Source organism: Eptatretus burgeri, chromosome 15 (assembly GCF_056783735.1).
Source record: "Eptatretus burgeri isolate ZD-2024b chromosome 15, Ebu_testis_v1, whole genome shotgun sequence".
NCBI classification, from domain to species: Eukaryota; Metazoa; Chordata; class Myxini; order Myxiniformes; family Myxinidae; genus Eptatretus; species Eptatretus burgeri.
In genome coordinates, this window is record NC_140975.1 from 57512320 (window position 1) to 57535814 (window position 23495).

General features: G+C 42.6%; 1 protein-coding gene and 1 long non-coding RNA gene across 2 annotated transcripts in view; both read left to right on the plus strand.

Annotated features, from left to right (window-relative positions):
- LOC147012254 (cysteine-rich protein 2-like) overlaps positions 1–23495 on the plus strand; it is a 47435-nt gene that overhangs the window by 22762 nt on the left and 1178 nt on the right. Inside the window, exons 3-6 of the mRNA XM_085856150.1 lie at positions 3502–3559; positions 7421–7564; positions 11436–11507; positions 23148–23242. Of these exons, the coding sequence (XP_085712276.1) occupies positions 3502–3559; positions 7421–7564; positions 11436–11507; positions 23148–23242 (369 nt within the window). The remainder of the gene's footprint in view (positions 1–3501; positions 3560–7420; positions 7565–11435; positions 11508–23147; positions 23243–23495) is intronic.
- LOC147012256 (uncharacterized) lies at positions 11514–21691 on the plus strand. The gene is made up of 2 exons (XR_015051539.1): positions 11514–11641; positions 17610–21691. It is a non-coding gene; the product is annotated as an uncharacterized LOC147012256 (long non-coding RNA).

The following is a 23495-nucleotide window of genomic DNA, read 5'->3' on the forward strand; positions in this document are numbered from 1 at the left end:
ACACTCCAGAAATTGTTTTATACCCGTCTCCAGATCTATGCCTCCTCACAATTATACCTCAGAGTTCTTCGGACAGTTTGTTGGACTTCATGGTGGAGTTTCTAAATTGTGGGACCTTTTATAGAAAGGTGTTTTTCTAAATCGTGTCCAATCAATTGAATTGACCACAGGTGGACTCCAATCAAGTTGCAGAGACATCTTAAGGATAATTGAAATAAATTGGATGCACCTGAACTAAATTTGGAATGTTATTGCAAAGGGGTTGAATAAATTATTGATGCAAGACATTTAGGCTTTTCATTTTTATTTAATAATTTCTAACAACATGTTTTCACTTTGTCATTATGAGGTATTTTGTGTAGATTGGTGACAATTTTTTTTAATTTTAATCAATTTTAAATTCAGGCTGTAACAACAAAATGTGACTAAAAGTTGAGGGGTGTGAATACTTTCTGAAGGCACTATATCGTTTTGTGGCCCAATCTCTCAATGGTGAAGACTCGTTCAAAGAAAATCTAGGATCCGTTTCCAGATACTCACCAAAAATCTAACAAATTCGTCCTTCTCACACACCCAACCTGAAACCGTAACCGTCCATAACTTTCTGAGATATCCTGCTCACAGACACGGGTGAAACCATAACCTCTGTCCTGCGGTGGCAAAGTAATCAATTGGAATCCTAAGAGACTAAAGTTGATCTCACTCTAACCTGCACCTCAATTATACCCTTCATCTTGCCATTCCGCAATGTGTCCGTGTCTTGACAGACCATGACCATGCCGGGTGGTTTTGCCCCAAGAAGAATCGAGTTCCTTGATTGTTCAATTATATCGAAGGCACAAATAGTCGTGTGGTCTTCGTATTTTAGTCTGGCAGAGACTCCACTCGGCCATTACACTGTGGTTCATCTCAACCCCAACTTGTCTCAGCTGTGCAACCCACACTAACAGGTCCTCTGGCCTCTTGTACTTTTGAACAGGTTGGGTGTGGGACAAGGCCGAATTTATTCGATTTTGGTGAAGATCCGGATACCAGAATTTTATCGTAATTATTCACCATTGAGAGATTGGGGCCAAAAACGATATATAGCACGATATCTCAAACAGATGTGGATGGATTCGGACAAAACTTGGTGGACAGGTTGGGTGTGTAACAAAGAAGAATTGGTTGGATTTTGTTGAACATCCTTATCCAGATCCTATAATTACCTCCAACACCGAAAGTGTGGGAGTTTATTTCACCCCTTTCTGTCTGTCTGTCTGTGTTTGTTGGTCTGTTTGTGTGCCAGATATCTCAAAAAGTTGTGGACGGATCCGGATGAAATTTTATGCACAGATTGAGTGTGTCGCAAGGACGAATTGATTCGATGTTGGTGAAGATCCGGATCCGTATCTGGATATGAGAATTATTTATTTTTAAAAGTGATTCTTCACCATTGAGAGATCAGGCCAAAAACGATATAGTACTGTACAGCATGATATGTCAAAAATGCATTGGGCCCGACGTGTTCTCGTGCGTGGATCAGGCATTGCATGGCGGAGGTATGCGCTATACCGAGTGCCCTTCTAGTTTTTTTTTTTAAGTGATTCTTCACCATTGAGAGAAAGGGCTAAAATGATATATAGCACAATATCTTTAAAAAGTTGTGTACGGATTCGGACGGAACTTGATGGATAGGTTGGGTGTGTCGCAAGGACAAATTGTTTCGATTTTGGTGAAGATCTGAATCCGGATCTGGATATGAGAATTATTTAATTTTCAAAGTGATTCTTCACCATTGAGAGATCGGGCCAAAAAACGATATAGTACTGTGCAGCATGGATATGTCAAAAATGCATTGGACCTGATATATTCTTGTGGATCGGGCATGGCATGGCGGAGGTATGCGCTATACCGAGTGCCCTTCTAGTTTTTTTTTACGTGATTCTTCACCATTGAGAGATGGGGTGAAAATGACATATAGCACGATATTTCAAAATATTGTGGACGAGTTATGACAAAACTAGGTGGATGAGTTGCTTAGGTGATGAGAACTTCTCGATTAGATTTTGCTTCAGGTCCAGATCCGGCCTTTCAGTGGGATACAAAACATGAACTGTTCAGCCTGGCAGAGGTATATGCGCTCATCCGAATGCTGTTCTAGTTGTTCTTTTTATTGTTTCTCTCTGCAAGAGTGAAGCTCAGGGAAGAGCAAGGAGGTGAAGTGACGTATTCTTTTGGCTCATAATACCATTGTCCGACTCTCAAAGGGATGGACAGCAGCACTGCCTGGTCAGCCAAACTGACCTGCATGGCTGCTATTGCTCTGCCTCCTTCCTCCCCCAGGGCTGATGTTTCCCCTAAGGGCAATGCAAGATAGCTGTTTTGATGACGAAAATGATAAACGGGACGTGGGTAAGAAGAGAAACTGTATTTGTGGCATCCGAAAATCTACATCCGTTCTTACCTAACCCACTACACACTCGTTCACAAAGTACATCGGCAGAGGTGGCAGTATTTACATGAACACAAATACACAAGGCCAGGATACCACTCCTTCCCATCCACGTTTCAACATATTGCGAATGCACGGATGAATTTAAAACGGGTATTATCGACATCTTCCATTACAATGGATATGAATTGTAAATGTGCAATATACAGCGCAAAAACCTTGATCGCTTTCTGTTCACACGTTCTTCTCGCTTCATTCTTGTCCTTGTAAACATGTAACTTATCTGTGAAATGTCAGCGGAATAGCTGGGTGTGCAAACTGTCTTTCATTGGCTTCGCTGGATTGCTGCGTCAAGAGATGCGTAATTAAAACCAAAGGCTGTTGAAGTAGATAATTGGATGAATATATTGATGTAGCAAATGTCAGGTGGCTTGTGTGGTTACTTTCACTTGCAGTGGGTTATCAGCTAGGTGCAGCCAGATGCATTATGGGATTGACAAGACAGCAGAGATCCTCTAACACCTTTGATTGCTGTGAGTGCATAGCTGGATTTATTAGCTGATAATTTGCAGACTTCTCAAAGCGAAGAAAAAATACTTATTATCCAAGTATACAAGTCAGGTCTGAACCGAAGATATTGGCTTTGCAAGGAAGGGCTGAGCCACCCTTGTTAGTCTGGCATTTCTGGATAATGTTCAAAGCGGTCGTTAACGCATGATGAGCGGAGCACATGCAAGGGTGTTCTGTTTGACCTCAGTATGAAGAAAACGTTTCGTGCTGCACATCATGATTTCTCTGGCGTGTATTATATATCGTCTTGGAAGAGCGTTCGCAGAAAGCCAATGCCGCTAAATCGGTCTTTCCCACAACTTTTGCCGCTTTTTAACTGATTTGTGCACGTTTTATCACAGCCATCTCTTCCCCCTTCCCAGCATCACACATCTCCCTGCTTGCATTCAGCGTATTCTCCAAGTTATGTCAGTTAAAGATACCTCACCTGATCAATTATACTGCTGACATTGTCGATAACCTCTCTTGTTTCCCCACCATCCTTGCTTGTTGTTCAGCATGATGGTAAACCATATTGCAACAAGCCCTGCTACGCAGCCCTGTTCGGACCCAAAGGTAAGCAAGAGGGATAGTGGTGGGTGGTTGATTGGGTGAAGAGTATGTAACTCTGTTGAAAAGGAAAAAGGTGCAACTGGTACTAATGGCAAACATTTCATTTAGCATAAAAGCCATGTAAGGAATCTGAGCACTTAAGCAAACATGGTTTTTTTTTTATAACTAACAGGTTGATTTTTAATTGGCTCTACATTCAAGGTCAAGGTATGCCCATACAGCACGAAACATCGCGGTACTCAAACATTGTAGGTTCAGAACCAACCCTGGACAGGTTGCTGCTCCATCGCATGGTGTTGCTGCATGGTAGGTCAGGAATTTGGAATTGGGCCAGGGGGCAAGCACACATTGGCCTATTTTTGGGAGACACCGTGGGATCATGAAATTGTTAAAGATACCGTGGGAACTTTTAAGTCCACCAACAAATGCTAAGTAGATGGGATATCCAGCTTAACGTTCATCCGCTGGACGGTGCACTCGCTGATGCACTGCCCTTCGTGAGAAGCAGCAGTGTGACTGCTTTATAATCAGATCATGAATGAAACCCGCATTACACAGCTCAAAGGGAGTGTGTTTACCTTTGAGCTACCCTGCCAGTGCCTGGCTTTGCAGGAGTAGTTCTTATTTAGTCTATTGTTGGGCCTCAAAGTAAAACTCCCACTGAAGTATCATCAAAACCACATCACGATTGAGACTGAAACGGCACAACTTCCTTCCTCTTTGCCTTTGCATTCTTCCTTTTTCTCCTCCTTGGGCAGGGTACGTGGCACACAATGGCAACTTATTTTTGAAAGGTACTGATGTATCCCTGGTGTCAACAAGCAAATGCGACTGTGTCTACATGACATCCTTCCAAAAATGCAGACATCCTCCCAAAAGGGCGGTGAACTATTCGATGGAACTCGTTAAATATTTCCAAAGGCTTGAACAACTTATTTAAAATTCCGTCCCCATGTTGGTGCAAAAAAAAAAAGGTCCAGTGTGGGGGTGTCTGGAAGGCAATGGAGTCCATGTGTTGGGTGGTGTCTGCTGCTCACGAAGCATTGATAAAACCTAACTTGGCAACAAAATGGTCCGCATGGTTACAATTGTGTTCTCGCCATCTTGGTTTGGAATCTAAATCCCAACACAAATTAACCCAAGCATTGGACTCTGTTTTTATTTTTTCCTGGTGGGATACACAGCACAATTGTCCATAGTTTGGTTGACAGGACGTCTCAGAAGTAGTGTAACTTGCCGTTGGTCTGAGTTTGATTCCTGACCTGCCGAAAACCCATCACCCTGATGCTTTACAGGAATGGCATTGCATCAAAGAGTATGCTGTCCTTCGGATGAACATTAAGCTGGGTGTCTTGTATCCTAGCATTCACTGGTGAACGTTAAAGCTCCGACATTGTTTTCCGCAGGAATAGGCCATTGTGTGCTGACGCCATACTCGAATTCCAAATTTTTACCCGAATTTGCATCAGGGTTACAGCTGCACCTTACTCATGATGCAACCGGTGGGACAAGTTCATAATCAAAACCCCGTCATTCGCTGAATGCCACCAGGCATTCGCTGAATAAACATGTTGTCCATAGTGCAGCACAGATCCAGGTCCAGCTCACCGATCACTTCAATCTTCAAATGCCTGTGGATGGAGTTCTCGCTATCTTTGTCTTGCACAGTCCACTCAAAGATGGACGAGATGCATTCTGAGTGTTAAGCTTTTGCACCTGAAATGGGTACTTTGATTTATTTAAAAAAAAAAAATTGTATACATTGTCGAGACTCGTATGAGAGCAAACACACAACAAGGGGGGTGGGAGAGGGAAGGACAAAACAGAGACATTAGGAGATCTAAGGGAGTGGGAGATGGGGTGGGGAATACGGGGTATACAAGATGGACACTACAGGGACTTTCAGGACCTTACATGATGGGGAACTTTCAGAAAGGACAGCAGGGAATTTGAAGGAGGTGGGGTTGGGGTATAAAAGATCATGGTTTTGGATGGGGGAAGATCAGTGGTGGTGATGAACGGCTGTTTTGAAGACCTGGAGGGAAGAATGGGATTGCAGAGAGTGTGGGAGTTTGTTCCAAAGGTGGGGAAAAAGAGGAATGAAAGAGTGAAGGTGAGCAGTGATTTGTAATTTTGGTAGTTTTATCAGAAGGGGGTTGCTGGCCCCTGATTCAGGAACTGTTCAAGAAAGAGTACATTTGAATTTGAAGGTTTTGTGGCTGACTCAGTGCCTTCAATTTAAGTTGCGTTTGAGATGGGATACCCAGAAAAGGCACCGCTACCCAAAAGTCCCTCAAACCAGATAACCAGATGGAAAACTCAAACTCTGTGTGTGTGTGTGTGTGTGTGTGTGTGTGTGTGTGTGTGTGTGTGTGTGTGTGTGTGTGTGTGTGTGTGTGTGTGTGTGTGTGTGTGTGTGTGTGTGTGTGTGTGTGTGTGTGTGTGTGTGTGTGTGTGTGTGTGTATGTGTATGTGTGTTACGAGGCCCACGCTAATCGGACACTGGAACATTTGCAGAGTTTTGAATAAATGTTGGAACAGACCCTTGTCAAACAGGCTGTCGTTACATCAAGTGGTGGAGAAGAATGAGGTTTCGTCATCTCTTGTAAAATATCTTCTCTTTCGACTCGCATCTCTTCTGGTGGTATTCCCACGCATCTGAATCGAGCCATGTGTTTCACAAACACGATTTTAGGAGAGATGCCTCCCTCCCCATCCATTTTGACTGTCTGAAGTCAGCAGTCCAGCTGTTCAATGTGTTTTTGTCTCAGCGGAATACAAAATAGCTTGCACTTTGTCTTGTTTGAACAACGGTATTCCCTCTTCTCTACTTTCTACTATTTATTTATTTGTTTTTTTTTTTTATTCGTCGTCTCTTCTTACTGTTGTTTTTGTGGCGAGTCCACTCTGAACTAACTCGACGTTTTGGGTTAACTGGCTGGAGTTCTGCATGCCTTGGCTGCGTTATGAAACCAATAATTGTGAATTTAAACTGCATTCTGTTTCATTGGCACGATTGTTTTGAACATTGTGGCCTGGAGTTGTGAAAGCTTTCTGTAAGGTTAACAATCAAACACGAAGACAAAGCCGATTGACTATTTGCTTTCCTTAATTTTGTTTAATGAGCCATGACCTTTGATCTCGAGGGTTTATACTGTTTTGATATCTTGCATATCATGTCATGATAACAGTCCCCCACTGTTTGGGTGGTATGAGGAATAGATCTGTGTAATATGAAAGCTAAATCTTGAATGGTTTTTGAAGTATCGTGTGCACAAGCAAAGTTACCGTCATGGCAACAGAATTTAGCCAATCACAGCCATGATATAATCAGTTTGAGATCATCTCATGAGGAATAGATAGATATCTGCAATATGAAAGCCAATGTTTTTTTTTTATTTTTTAAAATATCGTGTGCACAAAAGTAAATGGACAGGTAATCGGTCGGACGGAGCTCATTTTAACGTCCACTGCCTCTGACCTTGTCGGAGGGGTGGGGGACCGTAAAGTAGAAGGTAGTTAATCATGACTTAATCTTACATGAAGATAATTGTTACCACCAATTGGTATTCCAGATGGAGTGAAGTACCAAACTGACATCACAGTGCCATTGTTCGTCCGTGTATTTTAAGTAATCACGTGGAAGCTTCAGCATAAGCGACAGATTGCTACAATTAGACGAAGAGCACAAATGAAATGGTGACGCTTTGTTATTGGAGGCGATGCCAAGTGACGCAATGAGATCAAACACAGATGAGACAGCTCAATATTGAAAATTCAACGAAATGAACTAACTTGCCTGCCCTATTGGCATAATTTCCGGCTCACCCTCTTTCGTTCATGTGTCCTGTGTTACTCTTCTAGGAGTAAACATCGGTGGAGCTGGATCATACATCTACGAAAATCCAACTGGCACAAGCCATCCGGCTGCTCCAAAGACCGACGGTGTCGTTGCATCCTCTGTGCCCGTGGCTGCCGTTCCAGCCAGCAAAGCACCAGCAGCCAAGGGTGGGTCTCCTTGTTTTCCTTATCATGATTGCGGCCATTAGGTTGAGTCAATGCTGACTTACCAGACATAAATATCTCAACAAGCACAAGTGTACGAATGCAAAGCATTTGAATTCCCTGTGATGATGGGCCGGGTGTTTTTCAATTGGTGAGATAAGCTGCGTGCTGCAAGACCATAAGAATGTGATAACGTAGATGGCTTGTAATCGGTCTGCAATAAAAGGTCTTGCAGTGCTGTAAAGCTCTACCATGGTGTCCTTTTGAGGGTTAAAAGTTCCATACACTTGGTGTCAGAACTAAGAATGCATTCATGGTGTATAGTATCTGTCTTTTCTTACTTTTCGTTTCAAAGACCATCTTGTGATGTTTTGACATTTGCACAACCTGAACATTTTCAGATGTTTGTAGTATCTTTGCTCCGAGCGCTCTTTCTCGGTTTGCCCCTGAGCCTCGAATGGCTTACATTTGTGCTTCGTTTGTTGTGCTATTTCTCTCCGACGTGATGGAAGAGAGGATGGTTTATGATGCAGACTAATATAATTACGCGGAGGAGAGTGCGGTCGTGAAGAGGTGTGAACAAGATTAGTATTCGATCGTAAAGAGCTTTTGTCGAGCGCATGACTCGTAGATTTTACAAATGTGAAAAATATTTCAATCTTCGTCGACTTCAGTGAGTGGGAGAGGGAGAAGGAAGATCAATTTGGGATTAAATAATTTGGATGTGTAAGAGAAGAAACAGGACATGTTCAAATGAGTGAAACTTTAAAGTCTCTACCGTCGAGGAATCGAATCTTGCAAATACCCATTTGCCAACTCTTCTTCTTCCTCTTTCTCTTATTCTTCCTCCACCTTCCTCTTCTCCATTTCTTTTCTTCTTCCTCTTTCCTCTTGTTCCTTGGCTTATTCCTCTTCTTCGATCTCTTTTTCTTCCTCCTATTATTTCAGGCATGTGTAGGCTCATTCCAGAAGCTTCCTCTTTTGTTGTTGTTGAAGTTTCGCTTACATGTTCATGGTTTTCATCTCTTTGATCCGGTTCCTTCGACAAAGAATCTGTAGGTACTTGCAACACTCACTAAATAAAGCCTGACACAGTGGCTACATGCCAGGGATACAATTTGTATTTCATTACTGCATTTTGGATCAAAGCTATTAAATCCCATCAAGCAGCAAGCAAAAGCCGATTGCAAAACGGCACTCGGATTGCTTCTTGCATCGCCTGCCTTTGTTTAATATGCACGTGAGTGAACGGCAGGAAGAGCTAGATGCTTGTGCGAGCCTCTTCAGAGCTTGGACGCAATGGGAGGAACCGGTTGTTTCCATGGCAAACGCATCTGCTCTGAAAACTCGCTGGTGCAACATTAGCAACCTCAGTTGGCATGTGCCTCCTTGATATGGCTGGCCTGGTGCACTTATTTTTCTTTAATAACGTTCAGAGAACAGCGATTTTTGCCAAAACATTCCTATTCCGGTTTAATTGCTCCTAACCATAAACGTTCACGTGTTTTGGAAACGCGTTGGTTTTTCTTTCTGGAACATCAAGTAGTGATTCCAGAAAATGATTACTGCTTCGGTTCTGGCAGGCACACACCGGTCTTTCTTTGAAATCGTTTTTTTTGCCGAAGCCAAGGGTTCAGTCGGTCATTTTGTAATGAAGGCTTGTCATGTCAAGGGTGTCTGAGGTTCTAAGATTTGTTCCTTCTGAATTTCAATTTCATTTCCTGGAAAAGTATCCATTTGTGCTCATTTCCATGATCCTGTATTTTTTTATTTCATTTTGTAGTGGGCACGGATGTTTGGCTAGCTGGATGCAAGATTGGACAAGTTTCCTATTGTCCACCGGACGGGTGGAAAGGCTTTGATGTAAACATAGACCTCACCTGAATCGACACCTTTCACAGCCTTCCCTTCACTTTACAACATGTTACTTTTTTGTGTCCAAATGGTGTTTATGAAATGGGGAATAAAGTTGCTATAAAGAACCATATATATATATATATATATATATATATATATATATATATATATATATATATATATATATATATATATACATATATATATATATACATATATATATATATATATATATATATATATATATACAGTCATGCGCCGCTGAGCGACGTTCCGGGCAACGACGGATCGCATATTCGAAGGATCTGCCAGCTCTGACAAAAAAAAAAAATGTAGCTGAAAAATTCCTATTGCCGAGTGATGTAGCCAATGTAGCGGTGCCAGTCGTATAAAAATAGCACATACAATTATGTACACTGCACAGTACATAATACTTCATAATGATAATAAACAACGACAGTGTGGCCCCGTTATAAATGCGATCGTTGAGATCCATAAAATGCCATCGCGAAAAAAGCAGGGTTGTGCTAAATCGGGATTCAAGGAAATCGGCTTTCAAACTGAACCAATGTTTGCACGTTTTCCTTCTAGCAAGTAAATTACCTTTGTATTGAAGAATTCCGCGAATAAATCGTTGTTGTTAGTCGAAATTAAAACACCAATTTGTTTTCAGTGAAGCTTTTTATGTTGTTAAAACAATCGCACTGTTCCGAAAAAAAAAAAAAAAATATATATATATATATATATATAAATATATATATATATATATATATATATATATATATATATATATATATATATATATATATATATATATATATATATATATATATCTCACAATTGACAGGTGGTCGTTTCTTCATTTGTAAATTTTCACATCGATGCAATGATAATGTATTTATAAAATCCAAACGCTATTTATTTATCTTTCTATAATCAATGCGAGAGGAGATTGTAAGCTGCTGCTAACAACACCGATGGCCATCATGAACAGCACAAAGGTAAAACTAATGTGTCTTCCGTCTCTCTTGGATGTGTGTTACAATTGTTGGCGGTATTCAGTACAGTAACATGCTGTACAGGTTTGTATCCGAGGAGCAATAGGCTACACCATATAGCCTAGGTGTCTAGTTTTGTGTATGTACGATGTTCGAAAACGATGTTTGAAAACGAAAAAAAAAATGATGTTCGCACAACGACGATGTCGCTTAACGACGCGTTTCTCAGAACGTAACCCCGTCGTTAAGTGGTGTGTGTGTGTGTGTGTGTATGTATATGTATATGTATATGTATATGTGTATATATATATATATATATATATATATATATATATATATATATATATATATATATATATATATATATATATTGCAAAATGGTGGAATTCCTGACCTGCTGCACCTTCCCTATATGTCCCATGCATTCCTCTTCCCTCTCTTGGCTTTACTGCTATTTTTCGTTTCCATACCTCCCATACCCTCATTTTTTTCTCCTCTCTCCTCTCTCCTTTCTTTTGCAGACATAGTTGTTAAAGACTCTTCCCTATCTCTCCAATTTATGTAAAGTGTAACCAAATACCCAGTGGTATCATTCTGAAACTGGCATTGTGTCAGTGGTGCGTGCACGCAGTCAGGACATCACGAGGCCAACTTTGGTGTGCTAACCGGGTGGATTGCCCCATATGATGCAACTTTCACATATCAGTTTGCTGTTGTGGAATGGTTGGATGACTGCATTTGTTGAGGGGTTAAGGTTTACTATTTCTCAGAGATCGTTTGAATCCATTTGGGGGTTTAAAGCGGCCTGTTGGTTTGATGACATTACGTTGTTTTCACGGCAAGTGTCGACATCAAAAGGTTTTTCAAAAGTTTTTCTTTTTTTAAGTTTTAAATTTTTTTTTAGCGTATCAGTCATTTCATACGTTCTTTAACCTCAATCAGGTTTTGTAAATTGATGCCCAACACTTGCGATGGTAACGTGTCTACCCTCCCACCCAACCTCCCACATGCACACACAGGGGCTAGCCATGTGACCTCATTTGCTGGGGAGGTGTCACTCTGTCCAGGATGTGGAAAGAAGGTCTATTTTGGTAAGTTCCGGTCCTACTGCAGGTTATGCATCTCCGTAAGGATTACTGCACCTTGAAAACGTTTCATTGGTCTAAGTGAGGCCTTTTAAACCTTGGGCTGGACGCTTCAGGAATATCAGTTGACAGGCAATTTGGTAAGGTATGAAAGCTTTCTTTGTGAATTGATGCCAAAGCCAGCATTTTAGTCTCTATTTCCTTTGCATTTTGCTCCCTCTGCTGGGAATTATTTATGGAGAATATTTTCTTCCTGCTGTGATAGGAAGTTGGTATTCCTAATGGGACAGGGATTAGGTTTCCAATGTCATTGTTGCTGTCTACGTTAATATGCAGATGCTCATAAACTGATGGAAATATCTAAATCTGTCTCCTTTTGTGGCAGTATTAAATATCTGTCTTGATTGCATGAGATTTGTACATCCGTTTTATTACCACTTAAAATATAGATATCATGGATGAGGGGATAGCAAAACGGGGGCTATGCAACAACTGACAAAACGGGACAACGTGAAAGCAGTGGGACAACAGCAAGTATATGAAGCACAGCACAAGGAGCGAATTTTCAGGAAAAAGGTCTTAATGTGGGTGTGGAAATGGGAGAGATCATGTGTGGTGGTGGTAGGTAGTACATTTAATATACAGTGGGAAGAATTCAATACATTGGAGTAAAAAAGACAGTTCCACAGGTGAGAAGAGTGGTTTTAAATAATGGAGGTGAGCATCAAGCTTCTATGGGGAGTGTCACAAGGAAAGGTTTTCTGGCAGTACCCATGCCACCTGGAGAGGACGAGGGTTTGATGAGAGAGACCAGGAACAAGAGAGAAAAATATTGCTGGAAATAAAATAAAATAAATAATGAAAAGTGCGGCCAGCAGCCTGCTGATGGCAAGCAAGAAGCAGACCATGAGACTTTGCTTCTTGATGTGAGATTACATTTCCAAGGAGGGCTTTGTATGTCATGGCCTCAAGGGTGACAATATCTGAAGTAGCAGCACCAGTACATAGTGGGTATCCTATTCTGTGACACATAGTACATAGTATTCTGTGACAACTAATACAATCACGCAGTGAGTAGGCCCTCGACCAGTGCACTACTTCTTCTTGTTTATGGCAACTTGGCTGCCGGGCAGCTATCATTTTGTTGAGGCACGACTATGCCGCTGATGCTGTGCCCCTATACCAGTACACTGGTACTCATTTCACCGACCTCAGAAGGATGACAGGCTGAGTCAACCCCACCTGGTGTTACTTCAGCGGCCAACAGGGCTCGAACTCAGGACCCTTAGATCCCAAGCCAGCCACCCTACAACCACTAAGCAAACACCAGGCTTGCCAATGCACTAATCAGATGACAAACGCCTCGTTACTCGAAGGTAACGAACGTACAGTACATTATGATGCTTACTTTGAACTGACGAGGCAATCTTGAACATATATGCATGGGGGTCACAGGGATGTGGTTGTGGATGATCGTGACGTGAGTCACCTGAGTAGGGATAAGAGCAGAAAAGGCAGGAAGTGTTCGGTGGAGGTTGATTGGGAAGGATAGACCTGGTTGATGAAAAGATGCATGAATAATGAGGGGCCTAATTCAGTCACATTGATCAGGTTTGGTATACTTACTACTGATGGGTCAGTCAAGTTTGTAAAGTATCCTGCTCTGCCATTCTTATTTCCCCTCTACGTCCCCTATTCAGTCTGTCCTTTGGCCACCTCCCCTCTGCATGGAAGTCAGCACTCACATCCACAACAAGGGTTAGCTCTCATATGAGCCTGAATAATGTGTGCAAAACAGAGCCTCCAATCTGTGAACTCGCTTCCAATTTCAAGCAAAGTCATGGCATCTATCAATACTTCTGATGTCAAGTCTTTCCTGTTTTCAACCTGATCTCTGACCATCATTTTGCATTCCGTCCTGGTCATTCAACGCTGGACATGTTTCTGCACCTTTCTCAGCAATGGTTAAAGGCCCTCAACCTAAAACAAGAGGTTTGGAGCATCTCCCTGGACACATCTGAGCCATTTGTCACACTCTGGCATCTTGCTTTGCTTGCCAAGCTCTCTACCTGTTGCACCTGTTTATTCCTGGACTGCTGGTTTCCTCTGCTCATGCAGTTAACATGTTGCCATCGATGAAACCCTCCACGTCTCTTCCTGGAGGCTGGAGTTCCACGAGGCAGTGTTTTTGGCCCAGTTATGTTCCTCTTCTATATAAATGACCTCTTTGATGCTCTGGAAAACTTTCTCTTCCTTTTTGCAAACAACACCAGACTGTCATACAGTACTGCATCCTTCAAGGCAGCTGTACCTCTCTCTGCTAATCTGGAAATGATAGACTCTAGTCTGATAAATGTAACATGTCCTTCAAACCTGGAAAATCTCAAGTAGTACTCTCCATTATGGGCTTATGCCACAGCATCACATCTGTCTCTCCTGGGTTCTGTGGAATTAAAAGCTCTCAAAATGTTTGGAATCTCAAGTGTGGAGGCCAAAGCACAACATCAGTTGCTGTCACAATGCAGGCAGGTCGGTGGTCTCTCGGTTTTCTCAATTTGTTTTGCGATATTGCTTCCTCGATTCTCTGAGTCCTCTGACCCTCTCTATCTACTCCAGGATGCACATGTTCCTCCAGCAATTCCCTCCTGGTTAAATTTTCAAAGTCCAGGTTGACTGCAGACCTCAACTCTTTTATTCCTTGCTTCTCTCATCTATGGAATTACAGTAGAACCACCCTCCAGAGGCTGTTCTGTCTCGCTCTTCCCTCCACGGCTTCAAACAAGCTGTGCACTGCCATCTTTTGTTATCCCCAGATCGGTGGTCCTTCTTTTGTCGACTGCAGGTCGGTGGTCTTTGTCTTCTTCCGTCTCCTCTCCGGTCTCCCCCCCCCCCCCCCGCTCTGTCTACCCCATATTTCCGCAGGGTGCTCAAGGTCCGCCAGCAACCCCCTTCTGGTAAAACTACCAGAATAAAGAATCACTGCTCACCTTCACTCTTTCATTCCTCTGTTTTCCCCGCCTTTGGAACAAACTCCCACAGTCTCTTCAATCCCACTCTTCCCTCCAGGTCTTAAAAAACAGCTGTTCACACCCACCTCTTATCTTCCCCCATCCAAAACCACGATCTTTTCTACCTCTGTTAATCCACCCCAAACCCACCTCCTTCAAATTCCCTACTTTCCTTCCTGAAAGTTCCCTGTTGTGTAAGGTCCTGAAAGTCCCTGTGGTGTCCATCTTGTTTACCCCGCCCCATCCCTATCCCTTCCACAGATATCCTAATGTCTCTGTTCCCCACTGTTTTGTCCTTCCTTCTCCCGCCCCCTTGTTGTGCACACTAAGGGAAGGTTGCAGAATCTGAGTCGAGGTTTGACAGCAAGCTCTCCATCTTGTCAGGAGAAATGGATGCAGAGTCCAGGAACAGCTGGGTGCTATTGGGTAAGGTGGGTATAGAAAGCGATGGGTTTGGGACACAAGATTTAGAAGCAAACACAGAGTTTAGGCATTCAGCCTTTTCACGTGCAGTGTCAGCTGTGCAGCCATTTGTGGTAAGGGAGGGGATGGAGGGGGACCATACACCAGAAACAGACAACTAGATGCCACCAGGATTTGGAGGAGGGAGACAGGTTTGAGAGGTCAGAATTGAGATTACAAAGATGTTGTTTTCTGGCTCTCCTGAGGGTAGACACTTGTTCTGAGCTTTGTGGAAAGAACTGAGATTGCCTTCAGTTGGATTAGCCTTCCATGAGTCGAAGGTAAGTTGTTTCAGGACAACTGCTTTGCCACAAGCTTCTGTGAACCATGGGCGGGAGGAAGGGTCGGACAACTGAAGATGAGGTGAGATAAATCTGTGCATGAGGGAGATCAAGTTTCTTTGAAAGAATTCCCAGGATGAGTTGATGTTAGAGAAAGTAGCGATGGGAGACCAGTCCAGAAGTTTGATGGCTGCTTGGAGTCCAGCCATCAAACCAGTCGGCCTGAGTGAAATGCCATCAAACCAAGGCCAGTCGGCCTGAGTGAAATGCCAGACTCGACGGCGCTAAGGTGGTTCTCTAATACCAGCCAGAGAGATGTCCACTTTGACAAAGACGTGGTCAGAATAACCAATTGGAGCAGAGGAAGAAACAGCAGATATTTTCAGGGAAATTGGTCAAAATCAAATCCAGAAGAGATAGAGAACCATTGGTTGAGATCCGAGTCAGGAAGTTTATAGATTGTGTCAGTCCCAATGAGTCACAGAAGTCTTTTGCTGAAGTGTCATGGCAGTTGAGAGAGGTACCCACACCCAGCCAACTGGCATAATGACAGTTGAAGTCACCACATATGAGGAGGAGAGAGAGTTGGGTGAGAGGATAGAATTTGGTCCATGTTTTCGGAGAGCGAGATGTGAATTGTAATGCACTCACTAGACAGGGATGAAGGCTCTGAAGTGGGAACAACAGGTTTAATTCGGACACTGGCACAACACAGCACAGTATCGGAACATGGGCGTGGCACATGACCGCTTAACTATGCCTCAGTGCACCCTTGTATGCGTGCATTAGCATAAACTACTGATACATCTCATAAATGGAGTCATCGCTGTTTGGTGGAAGGTACAACACACATAAACATGAGGTTGGAGTGGAGGGCAAGCCGGAGCATAAGTATTCCTGGGGGTGTAGGGGAGTGAGGGCAGTGCATGGTGAGTGAGGAATAGAGTCTTTGATGAAGAGAGCAACTCCCCCGCCAGGACAAGGCTCAGGTCCGTCACACCAGAGGAGGAAGCAATCAGGTCGAGATACTTGGGAGTCATACGTCTTGAGGGAGGAAAGTTTCTGTTAAGCAGATTATGTCTGGTTTGTCAGTGGCAACCGGTATGGAAAGATCTGTCAGGTTTGAGTGAAGGCCCCAGATGTTTGAGGTGTACGCTGTTAAGGAAGAGGGAGGGGATGAGGTTTTGGGTGCAGGGAGGGGAGGGGGAGAGTTGGACGAGGGAGGAGGGGGGGGTAAGGAGAGTTGTTGAAATAGTGTGGGGGGTTTCAGAAAAGCTCGGGGAGAGGATTAGCTGAGGAGGAGAAAAGACTTGGTGATGATGGGTTGAGGTACAGTGGGGAGTAATAACAGAGGGGGCAGAGGGAAGTTGAAGATTGGAGTAGGTTGAGTTATGAGATTGAAGAGAGAGGGTGGGGGAAGGAGGAAGCTTTATGGATGTGAGTGGGCAGGGGGCAACTTTGGAAAGGGGGTGTGAGGGGAGAGTCGAGGGAGAAGAGTGAGGGGTGGAGGTTTTGAGAAAGGTGAGAGGGAAGCTTGGAGGGGGAAGAGTGTGAAGGTTACTTTGAGAGGGAGGGGAGATGAGAGCATGCATGGCCAAGGTGCAGGAGGGTGATGGGAGAGGTGGGGAGAGGGGAAGGATGAGACTTGGTAACGGTATGGTGAAGAAGGGAGCGGGTAGGGGGAGGTACAAGATTTGAAGGGTTGGGAATAGGGGGAGATGCGCTGTGAGGAAGGAGCATGTTTGTGGTGATGAGTGTACTGATTGAGAGTGTGACATATCTGTTAAGTGAGAATGGAGCCCACAGGTGTTTGAACACCACACACTTTGGGACATCAGAGGAGGAGCTTATACTGCAGCAGAAGACAGTGAAGTGGTGCCAAGAGTAGAGGTAGGATGAGGGGCAAGGAGAGGAAGTCAGAGATGCAATTAAAGACATATTTTGAGGGATGCAATCAAAGAGAATTAAGATAATGGAGAAAAGAAACGTAACAGTGGGACTTTTTGGATACTGGATGAAGGAAAGGTCGAAGTGAAATCAGCCTTTTGAAGAAGAAGAGTGAATTATGTTACAATACTGAGAACCACACGTGTGAAAGAGGAAGTTGTAACATTTTAAGAGACCGGTTTTTTTTTTGTTTGAGAAAGATTACGTAAGATTAGAAATAGCAAAGGTTGAAGAAAAAATCGTGTAGTGTTGGTGAATTTGGATCAGGGCAAACGCAGAAGGAAGTTGGTAGCTTGACAAAAGTTACAGGAAGAAGAAGAGTGGGTTAAACGTGGTTTTAGGAGGTGTGACGTGAGAGTTCAACCTTTCCTTCACCGAATCTAAAAAATAAATTCTTTATTCTTTTGAAGAAAAAAATCGTGAAGGTGTATGGTGAATGTGGGTTGGGAAAAAGAAGATGGTAGATCGGCAGTGGAAGGAGGAAGAAGAGTCGGTACAGTTCAGTCACGTGGGGTACAACGTGAGGTAAAAGGTATTTTTTTTGTATTTGTTTTTTATATTTTAAGACATGAAACAGAGGATATAGTTGAGAGGGAAAAGTGGAGAAAATAAAAACTGATGGTTATAAGAAGAGAATACAATAAACATGATCGCGCTCACAAATGGGAAGAAGGGGTAGGCCTCAAGGCAACCCGATATGAAAATTGTGAAACTATTTGTAAATGACAGGTTTCGCACGCCTCCTGGAAAGTCCTTAAAACTCCTGGAATTCAATTCCTATCCTGGAATGTCCTGGAATATGCTTAAAAATCAATTTGAAATCCTGAAAACTCCTTAAAAAATTATATTTTGGATTTCTAACGATCACCTTGTCAACGTCTCGTAAATATGCCAAGGGAGACTACTTTGTAGTTCAAATTTGCACAAATGTGCCAAGGGAGACTACTTTCTAAACGTTGTAGATTGTCGTAAATAATATTAATGTTGTATCTTAGCGCCAAAAAGTGGTCCTTTACGACCGCATGTGCAAGTTATCCCGCGCTTTCTTTCTGTTTTGTGAATTGGATTGTTTACACACTTCAGCGATCGTGAACTATGCCCCCCGGGAAGTGCATATTCAACGAACGCTGGCTCAAACATCCGGAATACGTATCTTGGTTGGAGTGCGGCACAGATAAATAAAGTGCAAAGTGTAATATCTGCTTGAAGATTTTCGACATTTCGAACATGGGCGAGCCTGCCATTCGGAGCCACGGAAAAGGATCGAAACACAAACAGTTACTGGAGCAAAAGAAGGCAGCTGGTGGATGTACCATTCGAGATTTCTTCTCTGGTTCATCGAAGGAAAATGAAGGGCAGGGGTGCACAGCTGCTCCAACTCCAACGCAACTGAAGTCCACTGCGCCACTAACCTCATTCGTCAGCCGTAACGATTGCCTTACATCGGAAGTGTTGTGGACTCTTGAAGTGGTGAACTCCCACTACTCTTAATTCATGTACAGATGTCTCGTCCTTGTTCGGGCAGATGTTTCCAGATTCAGAAGTTGCGAAACATTTCTCCTGTGGTGAGGGAAAATGTGCAATTACGGTATTGCACCGTACTTCAAGCATCAACTAACGAAAAAAAAATTCTGATGAAGATGGTTATGTTCTTCTCTTCGACGAAAGTCTTAATCAAAATATGAAGAATCTATATATTAATACTGAAGGACCAATTTTGTGCTCCTAGCGGTCGCGTCACATTTTTCTCGGTACTGTGACCTGGACTGAAAGAAACTTTGTACCTGTAAGAGTGCATCGCACATAGTGGCAATAGTCAACTTTCAACTCTGAAGCAGAATAAACACTTTTCGTTTTACATTCGTTTACATGGCGACGTGTGATGTCACCGCTGAGAGGCGTCAGGACATCATGACGTCATCGGTCATTCGCTGACGTCATTACGTCTGTCGTCGACAGTCCGTCACCGCTGAGAGGTGTAATTCCACTCCTCAAAAATAGCGTCTGCAATGTAAAACCCTCTTCTGCACATGCTGATTACCTCAGAATGTGAATTTGGCACAAAAAATGTAACAAACATTGTATCTTCGAGCTATATATTAATACTGAAGGACCAATTTTGTGCTCCGTCTGTGACGCGGTTTCGGCTAGTAAACAAATGGATATACATGCACGAATCTGGTTTAAGGATCAGGTACTGTAATTAATTATGCGTTAATTATTATATTATACATGTAATGCAAGTTCCAAAGATATAGTTTGTTTTAAATGATCAATAGTTGTATAGTGAATCATAATTTTAATATAATCTGAATACATTGATATCCAATTCTTGTACATGTAATTGTATATGCATTGTGTGTGTGTGTGTGTGTGTGTGTGTGTGTGTGTGTGTGTGTGTGTGTGTGTGTGTGTGTGTGTGTGTGTGTGTGTGTGTGTGTGTGTGTGTGTGTGTGTGTGTGTGTGTGTGTGTGTGTGTGTGTGTGTGGTGGGGGGGGGATAAACAATGACTTGCACAATAATGCAATTATATAATCCATATATTTCATCTGATTTTAGAGTTGTTATAATTGAAAAATTTTTTTTCTTGTTTATTCCATGAGCTTATTATGAATTTTATTATATTTATCAGGTTAGGACACATTACTACGGATCCACATTCATGGGGCATGCGACTTCGGAGGACATGGTCGAACATTTCGAAAACTGCACGGAAGGCCTAAACATCGGTCGAATGCTTCAAATATCCATGGATGGGCCTAACGTCAACTGGAAATTTCACCGTCTAATGCAGGAGAAGATATCAATGACTTTCAACCAATCCCTACTAAGCATTGGAAGTTGTGGCCTACATATTGTTCATGGTGCTTTCAAGGATGGAGCAGCTGCCTCTGCATGGCCTGTTCAGGAGGTTTTGAAAAGCTTACACAAACTCTTCAAGGAGACGCCTGCTAGAAGAGAGAATTGTGTGAATGTGACTGGAACAGACCTATTTCCACTGAAATTTTGTGTCCACAGATGGGTAGAGAATGTTCCTGTTTTACAGAGAGCAATAGACATTTGGCCAAACATTAAAGTGTACATTCACAAGGTATCCCAAGAGATTTACCCAAACCCCAAAACAGCATCTTATGACACTGTGGTTTTGTGCACAAAAGATCCACTCATGATGGTAAAATTCCTGTCTTTCTTGTCAATAGCAAAACTGGTATCGCCATTCCTTGTAACTTACCAAACTGACAAACCAATGATGCCCTTCATTGCTGAAGATCTACACAGGCTGCTCTCTGGCATTGTAAAGCGCTTTGTGAAGGAGGATGTTGAAACCTCATCCATCACCAAACTCATGAAACTGGACCCAAAGGATAAGAAAATACATCGGAATTGTAGCAAAGTGGATTTGGGCTTTGCAGCTGAGCAGGAGCTGAAGAAGATTAAATCACCAGCCACTGGTACCAGTGTTGTCAGTGACTGACAAATCATGGAGCTAAGACTTCAGTGCAAAGACTTCTTGCTGAAAATAGTTGTTAAATTATTGGAGAAGTATCCCCTGAAGTACCCCTTCACAAACAACATGTCATGCCTGGATCTCAGACAGATGGTCGCTTCAAAAGCCGAATGCCTCACGAGAATGCGGAAAATTCTCACAGCACTAGTGGAGGCAGGCAGTGTCAGAGGTGGTGCCTCTGCATGTGATGACATTCTTCAACAGTTTGACGAGTTCATCGACACAACCGTGGCTGCTAACTACTCCACATTTAAGAATTTCAAACCATATGAGGACAAGAATAGGATAGATGTGCTACTCTTCGAGTCCATGGCTACAAACCAACACATCAGTTCATTATGGAGGGTGGTGAAGCATCTGTTACTGCTAATCCCATGGACCAGCATCGGTGGAATGGGGCTTCTCTGTCAATCGACAGATTGAGGTAGAAAACCTGCACGAGGAATCTGTCATTATCCAGCAGCTGATCTGTGACCACATAGATAGCGTTGGGGACATACAGCAAGTTGAAATGTCAAAGCAACTGCTTGTATCTGCAGCATCAGGCAGGCAGAGATATATGGCTCATCTAGACGAGCAAAAGAAGAAGAAGGAAAGTGCATAGGCCACAAAGAAATGGAAAAATCTGCTAGAGGAGATTGATGAAATAAAATCAAAGAGGAAATGACTGCAGAATGACGTCCTTTCATTACAGAAATCAGCTGACGACTTCTCAGAAAAAGCAGAGGCGACAGGAAAGATTACCTTCACAACCAAGTCGAACAGTTTGAGGAGAACGGCCAAGGCAAAACAGGCAGAGCTAGTCGCTTATCTTCCAAACTGGAAGAGAAGGTTCAGAAGCTAAAAGAATGAATAGGCTGACTGCTTGAACAGTTTTATGATGTATAGGTGGACTGTTTGGATGAACAATTTCTTGATGTGTAGGCTGACTCTGGATGAACTGTTTCATGATGAAAATTACTGAATCTTTGACACTGATCAAAATATGACTGACTTTATTAAAAACTAGCAGGGATACCCGTGCTCCGCACGGGAATCGGTGGATCTGAAGGAGTATATGTCACAGTTAATTGTAAAATTGTAGAGGTTGCCACCATTATTTTTTTTTTTCATCACCACTATAATATATTTTCCCCGCCATGTTTTATATGCAGAAAACTAGTTCAAAGATGTTAAGATTTATTTCCACATCAGATAAAAAAACCATAATGCCTCAACAATGTGAGGCTGGTTTCATGTCATCATTTGTGACTTAATTTATACGTCGGGCATAACCCAGCCTGGCCCAACGTATTTGATTTATTTACATCTGTTATCCTGATAACGTCAAAATTATAACCGTTCTTGAAGTAAGAATTGGGAGACGTGTATTATGAAACGGCATACCTCTGAACGCCTCTGTTACTGTTGCCGTGCGCGTGCAGTTCGAGAATTCAAATTTGTTCGCTTTCGCAGTGGCATAATGTTTCGGGTTTCAAAGCTGTTATAACAGGAGGAGAATGTGTTTAAAAAGTCAACGAATGCGAACATTTTGTATTTCAAAAAACCCTAGCGGTTTTAACCATGAAGCCTTTTGTTACGATTAATACGCCGGCGCACTATTCGTAAGCCTTTTTTTAATGGAAATTTTATTATTTTATTTTTTTTTATATATATATTTTTTCCATTTTTATGGAAAGCCACTTAGCGCATCCTGGAGCTGAATGAATGTGTGTAAAGTTTCATCAAGATCGGTTCACTGGTCTCGGAGCTTATTCGTTACAAAAAACAGACAGACAGACAGACAGAAGGACTGCCATTTATATAGTAGATTGTGCCAAAAACTCCTGGAAAATTGAATTTATTGTCCTGGAAAACTCCTGGAATTTTATTTTAATGTAAGTGTATGAACCCTGAAATGAATAGTGATGTCCCTGGGTAGGTTCTGGTACAGCCCCTGCCTGCGCTGTGAGCACTGCAAGAACACTGACAGCCGGCAGCCATGTTGAGGTGCGCGTAAACAACTGAGTGCTCACAAGCGATAAGCTTTGTTTGATTAAATGTAGCTTATTGATGCCTTGGGTCCGTAATAAAAAATTGTATTGGTGTCAAAACCAGTGACCAATTGTAATTGAATAGTTGGACATGTAATGACGTTATATTTCAGGAATAGTACCTTCGACAAGACTACAAATGTATGTTCAATTAACAAGATAAAATTTCGAAAGATTATGCCAAGCCAATGTGTTTGTTATTGAAACCTTTACAACCATGACTCTTAAGGTAGGTTGGGTGGGGGAGGGTGTGAATAAGGTAGGAGTGGTGGTATGGTTTGATTTTTGATTGTAATGGTTCTGTCTCTGCAAAATCAGTGTTATTTGGTCTCCGAACCCAAACCATACATTCACTTTACCTCCCCCCCTGCCCCTTCCATTCTGCTCCATTTTCTTTTTGCTGGCAGCTGAAAAGATGATGTCCCTGGGTAGGTTCTGGCACAGGCCCTGCCTGCGCTGTGAGCGCTGCAAGAAGACCCTGACAGCCGGCAGCCATTCTGAGGTGCGCGTAAATGACTGAGTGCTGAAAAATTGGGAGCTTGTCACAATTAACTGTTGGTTGTATCCCGGAAGTAGTTGGACTACATGAACACCAGATGGCGATATTTACTCACCATAATTGTAATTTGTCTTGTAATCACCTGAAACTTGATTGCATTCAGTTAATCTGGGCTTTTCCTTGTTGCTCTTTGAATTGCCAAACTTCAAAGCAATAATTAATGGCTGGGTTTTGTGGTAATAGGGCATTTATGGGA